General features: G+C 47.0%; 1 protein-coding gene across 1 annotated transcript; it reads right to left on the minus strand.

Annotated features, from left to right (window-relative positions):
* Window positions 1-3,874: 3,874 nt before the first annotated feature.
* MRGPRD (MAS related GPR family member D) lies at window positions 3,875-4,882 on the minus strand. The gene has a single exon (XM_006210770.3). It carries the CDS (start codon window positions 4,880-4,882, stop codon window positions 3,875-3,877), a length of 1,008 nt encoding a protein of 335 aa, XP_006210832.3.
* Between the last annotated feature and the right edge of the window lie 3,070 nt (window positions 4,883-7,952).

Below are 7,952 nucleotides of genomic sequence, written 5' to 3' on the forward strand. Positions count from 1 at the left end.
AGTTGCAATATGTCAATTTCTGGTGTACAGCACAATGTCCCCGTCATGCACATACATACATACATTCGCCTTCACATTCTTTTTCATCAAAGGTTATGATAAGACACTGGACATAGTTTCCTGTGCTATACATTTTTCATACAAATTCATTTTTAAATCTATTTTTATATATAGTGGTTAACCTTTGCAAATCTCAAACTCTCAAATTTATCCCTTCCTACTCCCTGTCCCCCAGTAACCATAAGATTGCTTACTATGTCTGCGAGTCTGTTTCTGTTCTGTAGATGAGTTCATTAGTGTCCTCTTTTTTCTTTTCTTTTTCTTAGATTCCACGTATGAGTGATATCATATGGTATTTTTCTTTCTCTTTCTGGCTCACTTCACTTAGAATGATGATCTCCAGTTCCATCCATGTTGCTGCAAATGGTGTTATTTTATTCTTTTTTATGGCTGAGTAGTGTTCCATTGCATAAATATACCACAACTCCTTTATCCAGTCATCTGTTGATGGACACTTCCTTGTCTTGGCTATTGTATATAGTGTTGCTATGAATCCTAGTTCAGTAACTTTAATCTGAACTTTCTCTTACTTCTTTCACAAATAAGCAAAAGTAAAGATAACAACAGAAGTTCCCTTTCATATCTATTTAAATCAAGAGTTTATCTTTTCTGACTGTTTGGGGGGAAATGATCCAAAATTCCGTTCTGAATGTGAATAACCTTTTTGTGTTGTTTACAACTGGTGTTTTTCTGCCACATCCAGTCTTCAGAAATGTATTTTAGAGTCTTGAAAATGTCACCATACCTTTGACGTGAGGCTCGAGCAGATTTGTGATGGGAGGCCATCTTGTTATGCATAACTCTTTTTTTTCCTTAATTTTGATTGTGGGGCTGGTGGGAGGTAATTAGGTTGATTTATGTTTTATTTACTTAAGGGAGGTGCTGGGGATGGAGCCTAGGATCCCGTGTACGCTCTTCTGCTGGGCTACACCCTCCCCGCTCACGATTCACGGCTCCTTAAGAGGAAAAGTTGGGGGCGGTGTACTCCATTCCATTCCATTCCACTATTTCATTTACAAGATGAACTAAGAGAGAAAACCTGTAACCCCTGAAAACACTGCAGAAGTCGGCAACTGTGTGGACCAGCTCTTTCTCCGACGGGGTCTAGCGTGCACGGTGGTTGTCTGCTGCATCTCAGCATCTCTGGGAACTGACTTCTCCACTTAAAATGCTGTGACTCGGGTGACCGGAAGACTTTCCCATAGCCTGGCTTCTGGCTGAACATGTCTCCTCCACTGCCCAGACCGTTCGTGTGCTGGGCACCGTAGGGCTCCGCCAACTTCTGGTGGCCGTGCCTTCGTGTCCTGACGCCAGTAAACCCACTAATCCCATTGGGGAACAATGGTTACATAGAAGTGACTTGTGAACTAGGTAAATATATAGTGTTAAACCCAAACTGAGCATATCCCCGACTCAGCCTCCCCCAGAGGTCTGTCCGTGGCCACTCCAATGCCACTGACATGAATGGGAGAGTGACAAGAGAACTTGAGGGGGTAGAGAGGCAGCCGTGGTAACCAGTCCTGGTTAAAAAGCCTCACCATGTCACCATGCAAATTCCACGAACGAACGTCCTGGTGAACGCAGGGCGGGCCTCCTCCAGGGCCTTCGGGGGAGCCCACGCGGCGGGGAGCATTGGGGTCCACCCTTCACCAGCCTCAACCTCTCGGCCAGATCTCAGTTCTCAACGCCCTGAGTCAGTTGCCTTGCTGATAGGAGTTCTGTGTGAGTGAGTGTTCCTTGGCTGCAGGCAAGGAAAACATGTTGTAGACAAGTTAAGTGAAAAAGGGGATTAACTGGAGAGAGATTGGAAAGTTTGCACAATCAACACCGAGACTGGAGATCCGGCCTAAAATCAGAACAGGCATCAGACAAGATCTCAGTTAATGTCGGGCTGCTGCTGGGGGCTTGGATGACTTCTGAACGCTCTCCTGCCCTGGCTCCCTCTCGTCTAGACCTGGCATCGTGGGGCAGAGGCAGCCTGGCCACTGTGGGTCCTGGCCAGCCCTTCGGTGTTCTGGGGTGGTGAGGACCTGTGGAGGAAGGCTCAGGGGACCCCTGTGGTCTCTGGGGCGGAGGACTCCTGGATTAACCAAGTTGCCCTACAAAGAGAAACAGTAGGAAATTGTGGGGTCCCAGGAATGAGGACTGGAGGCTCGGGGCACCCCTCCCCAGTCCTCCAAAAGATCTGGTGCGTAAAAATTGTAACTTGTTTACTGAGTCCCTGCTGTGGGCCACATACAGCTAAACACGGCACAGTCATCTCACTGAACCCCCGGGAAACCCCTGAGACAGGCACGGGTATTGTCCCCCTTCAAAGATGCGAATGTGGAGAATTAGGGAGATCGCGAGTCGACCAGACCACATGGCGGGCGTGTGATGGGCTAGATTTGGCGCCCCTGCAACCGTGTGACCCCGAGTTCTTGTTCTGGCACATTTTTGTAATATTTTCTACAGGGAAAATAGAAAGATAACTCGGTCTTCCCTCACTGATTAGATTTATTTGGTACATCCACGGCAGGCGTGCATAAAGCTGGCAACTTCACACAGACATTTTGGCGGTTTGCAGCCCGGCTCCAGGACTATTCCGCAGAGCAGGATGTGCGATAAACTGTACTTTTGCACGTCTCCCATAGTAAACAAGGCAGAGCATGGTTTACGATCACACACGCTGCAATGTTAGGCATATTCCTCACAGATGAGAACTATTTCAACCGGGCATCCGTGAGAGGGGAATTTTCCTCTTACAACTGTACATGGCCAGTGACTGTCTTCTGATTATGAACATTTCAGAGCTGATTTCTTCTCCGCTGCCCAGGACGCACTTGCTTCTGGTGATCTGATGTCCAGACGACTCTGGGCCTGCATTTTCCTTCATGATGCCAGGTGAGTCCACACTGCAGGAGCCACTGACCCAACCTTCCCTTAGCCAGCTCCCTGGACACCTGTGGCCAAGCCAACGTCACATGGCCTGAGGTGGAGCGTGATGGAGGAGAAGTTGGTGTAGAGGGAGACTGTGGTCCTAACTGATGTGGGATATAGTGAACTGTACTGAAACGTAACTGTGTGAACAATTTCTAGGGCTCCTCTCTTTCCACATGCAGCTGAGGGGCCCCGTGATAACCACTAACCCTCAAGAGGTGAGGTGACCCTCATCACCAACCATCTGCGTCAGACGGGCCACTTTGTCCCTGCCCAGGTTTGTGGGAGCATGGGTTTTGTGGCCAAAATATAAGGATTGAATCCTAGCAATTTTATTCACAGGCTATGTGACGCTGGACAAAACACTGACCTCTCTGAGCTCCACGGCTAAAACGCACTGTACAGCTGTCAGTTATTTTTATTAGGGAAATGCGTGCTTATTAAGTGCTTATGCATGCAAGGCCAGTGCTGGTGCAGGGTGCCCCATGGGATGCCCGGAATGATTGATGAAGACCCCCCACCCACATGCCTCCCTGGGGAACACACATCTGGGGGTCTGAGCTGAGATGGGAAAGCAGATGAGCCAGGAAAGGAGGGTGCTCAGAGCACACCTGCTTTTAGGGGCGGCACCCACTGGTGACACTGTTGAGATAATTAGCTTCAACCAGGCCAGGGCTGAAAGCTGACATTTGCCTTCTAACCAGAAGATCGTCCGCAAAGAAAAAGATGACATTTAATCTTCCCAGCGGAGCTGCACTGTGAGATCCGGGACACGGTGTTCTGTGGGGGAGCCCTGGCAGGCAAGAAAGGGACCCGGACAGGGTGAGATGCAAAGCCTTCCGGGCTCCCGCCAGCGGCCAGACAGGCACACGGCTCCCGGGCGGGCGCGCCGCTCTCAGACCCCCTCCTGGTTGGTGCCGGTGGAGGGCGTGTCCCCCGGCTCCAGCTCGGCCTCCTCCTGCAGCGCCCTGCGAAGCACGGTCCCCAGGGCCTCCCTCGGGCCCGGGCTCCTCCGACGGCCCACCACGAAGTAGATGATGGGGTTGGCACCGCTGCTCACGGACGAGGAGAAGAATATGGAGTAGCTGAGTTTAATGTCTGTCCACAGGTGCCGGTCCAGCCAGTAGAGGAGGCACCAGTAGATGCCCAGGGGCAGGGCACAGGTGAGGAACACCAGGACGGAGGCCAGGATGGCCACATACAGCCGTGTGGGCTGCCGCCGGCGCCGCTGGAAGCTTCTCTGCACCCGCACGGAGAGGATGAAGCTGGACAGGGCCATCACGGGTGTGAAGAGTGCCAGGATGAGGAGGCTGAAGATGAGGTCCACTGTGAAGCACTGCTGTGTGTCCAGGTTCCAGAACTCTCTGCAGAACAACGCTTCGATCACATTCAGCAGGACGGCCAGCGCCCAGAGCAGGGCGCACACCATGGCCGACAGGTGCTGCGGCCGGTGACACCTGTACCAGATGGGAAAGAGGACTGAGAGGCAGCGCTCCATGCTGATGGCCGTCAGCAGGCTCAGGCCCACCGTGTAGGCCAAGAAGTTCATTCTCCTCAGCACCTCAAAGGCCTTGAGGACCGTGGGGAACATGTGGACTGTGTGGTCTGAGTAGATTGTATGACCCGTGTTAGCCACCAGGCTGGCTTCTAGGATGAGCTCGGAGGCCAAACAGAGGAGGAAGAGGAGGTCGGCCACGGCCAGGTGGAGGATGTAGACACAGAAGGGGCCCCTTTGCTCGCGGAAGCTCAGCAGACAGATCACCATGCCATTGCCTGCGATGCCGACCACGCAGGTGAGTATGGTCAGCGCGCTCAGCACCCGGGTGGTCACGCCCAGTGTTTCCCCCGGGGGGCCACTCCAGTTTGATGCTGGGGTCTTGCTGCTGTTCAGAGTCTGGTTCATCCTATGGAAGGAAGATGGGCCCATGTGAGATTCTGTGTTGCTTGGCCCCTGGGGGACTCCTGGGAGACCCTCACCTTGGTTTCCCCTTCCAGGGCTCTAATCCTGAATTTTTTTTTTTTGGCAACAGACAGTGACCTGGAGGCCTGACCCTTTCCCCGCTCCCCCAGCTCCCACCCCTCCCGAATCTGCCAGCCCCACCACTGCAGACACAAAGTTGTTATAGTTGCTCTCTGTCAGGTTAAGAGGTTCTCTTCTATTTTGACTTTAATTATTCCTTCCATCACGAAGAGATAACTGACTTAAAGGCTTTTCTACATATATTGACAGTATCATTTTTTTGCCTGCTGTAATCTTCAAATCTTGTGAATTAATTTTTTTTAAAACTGGACCTCAGGTGCGAAGAATAGTTTAATTGCACCCTGACTTTACGGCCTACCATGATCAGCAGGTCTCTGAAAACCAGACAAAATTGTTTATTTCAGTTTCCCCCTTCATTCTGGCCTCTCCCCCTGCCTTCACTCACATCTCTTCTGACCTGGTGAACGTACCTCCTTGGACATCTACCTGTCTTGCACAACAGATGGTTCCGCATAAGTGTTTTTAATTTCTATAAATGCTGTTGTGATTTAGAATTCGTGCTGGTTTTGTTTTTGTTTTCTTAATCAACAATACGTTCTAGGCTGTTCCTGTTTACACATGGGACTGTTTTTGCCTTCTCCGTTCTGTGTCATTGGTTTGTCTGTTCCTGCAACGTTAACACACTGTTGTTGTTTCTAAAGTAAACATGGCTTTGTGTGAGCCCCCCACCCCTGAGGGCTCTGAGCTGACAGCTGCTCGGTGGATGTTCTTTGCCAGTTTCATCCTAACGTGTCCAGCCTAGTTTTCAGCCAAAGGCTCGAGCCCGCATGCGTATGTTTGGAGTTATCTTTCCGGGTAGTGGGCTCCGTTCTCTCTAGTACTCCACCTTACAAATTCTAGCCACTTTAATCTCCCTGAGGTCTGACTCTCCTGTCTTGAACTCTAGGAGACCACTGTGCTCCGCCTGGCTTTGCCCACTTCCTGTGTCGCGGTGCAGAGAGCAGCTCTGAGAAGAGAGCTGGGTGACGCGAGGGCTCTCGTCTGGGATTACAGTCCTGGGGTGCCTCTAGTCCAGTATCTGAAAACAGTTGTTTCTTGTGTTTCCTCCGGTTTTCTAGCTGTTGACAACCAGCGGACTGGGCCAGCACCAGTCACTCCCTCATGGCCACAGACAGAAGTGCCTCTGTTACATTTTCCCGTTGATTATTGCCGGTGTAGAGGGCAGTGGTCATTTCTGTAGCTTTCGTTTATCAGGCAAATAACCTCATTTAGTTGATCATATCTGTCACTTTGTCTGTTGAATACTTTGATTTTCTATGCTACTGTCCTCATACCTCTAATTTCTTTTTCATATCTTATAGCATAGCCCAGAATACCTAGTATGATGCTGAGCAATGACTGGAATCAGACACACTTATCTTTCTCCTGATCTTAAACATAATGTGTCTAAGTTTTCTCCATTAAATATGATGTTTGCTCTAAGTTTTTGGTGTTATCTTTTATCAAGGTGAGAAAGTTCCCCTCTCAGTTTTTTAAGAGTTTTTTTTTATCGTAAGTCAATGATGAAATTTATCATATTTTTTTCTGAGTTTACTTAATAATTTTCTCCTTTAGCTTACTTATGCGCTGACTACATATTGATACATTTTATGGTGTTCATTCATCCTTATATTTTTAGGATAAACCATTTCTAGTGTGTCCTGTTTTTTTTTTTCCTCTTGGTGCTCTGATTTTATTTAGACAATTTTCATCCATGTTCTTAAGAGAAATTTGCCCACAATTTTCCCTTCTGGTACTATCCTTGTCAGTTTTTTTTTTAATTTCAAGGCTGTAAGGTTCTATTAGCTTCATAAAATGACTTGGAGAGATTGTCCTTTTTTTTCTCCACCCTCTAGAACAACCTGTATCATGTAAGGATTATCTTTCTTTGAAGATTTGGCAGACGGTAAAACCATCTGGTCTGGTAATTTTTTTGTGTTAGTGGATAGGCATGGCTTTGGAAAAAAAATTACAACTCCAATTTATTTAATATTTTAGGTCTATTTAGTTTTCAATCTCTTCTTGAGTTACAGTAAGTAATATTTTTCTAGAAAATTGTTCATGCTTCTGGTTTCACATTTTTGGTATAATCCACTACATGGTATTCTTTTACTATTTTTAAAGCTTCAACTCTGTCTGCCGTTTAAAATTTGTACCTTTGTTCCTTCTTTTTCTTTATCATTTTACCAGTGGTTTGTTTATTTGTTTTTAAACAATATGTGTTTATTTATTTATGTCCAATACAGAGACTGGGGATTGAACCCGGGACCTCATGCAGGCTGAGCACGTGCTCTACCACAGAGCTATTCCTACCCACCAAGAGGTTTGTTTTCGACAACTGTTTTTTTAAATCAATTCTGTAGTTTCTTTGCTTCCCATTTCTTTGATTCTGCTTTTATTTCTTCTACTTTCTTTGGATTTACCTTGGGATTCTTTTTTCTGCTTCTTGTGTTGAATTCTTAGGTAATTAATTTTCAAACATTCTACTTTTCCTAACGGATGTCTAGGCCCATAAACATACTATTAAGTATTTCTTTAGCTGTTTCATTAGTTTTGGTATGTTGTGTCTTCATGGTTGTTTATGTCTAAATATTTTACCATTTAAAACCATTTTAAACATTTTCAGCTTATATTTTAAATATCCATCAATTACTGAGAAGTCTATTTCCCAACGCGTGCTTTGGCTGTCTTTTGGTTGTTGATTACTGATACTGTGTTGCGGTCAGACAATGTGGTCAATTTTTGGGTATTTGTTGAGACACACTTGGTAGCATAGTAGAGGCCAATTTTCATTTACTTTCTATACTTTTTTTTTTGTCTTAAAACAAAATTCTTTTAAATGGAGATACTGGGGATTGAAACCAGGGCCTTGTGCATGCTTGGCACATGTACCAGCCCCTCTATACTCATCTGATTAAGCTTTTCAAATTGCATTCTTTAAATGGTCTGTATC

The sequence above is a fragment of the Vicugna pacos genome, chromosome 10, assembly GCF_048564905.1.
Source record: "Vicugna pacos chromosome 10, VicPac4, whole genome shotgun sequence".
In the NCBI taxonomy this organism is placed as follows: Eukaryota; Metazoa; Chordata; class Mammalia; order Artiodactyla; family Camelidae; genus Vicugna; species Vicugna pacos.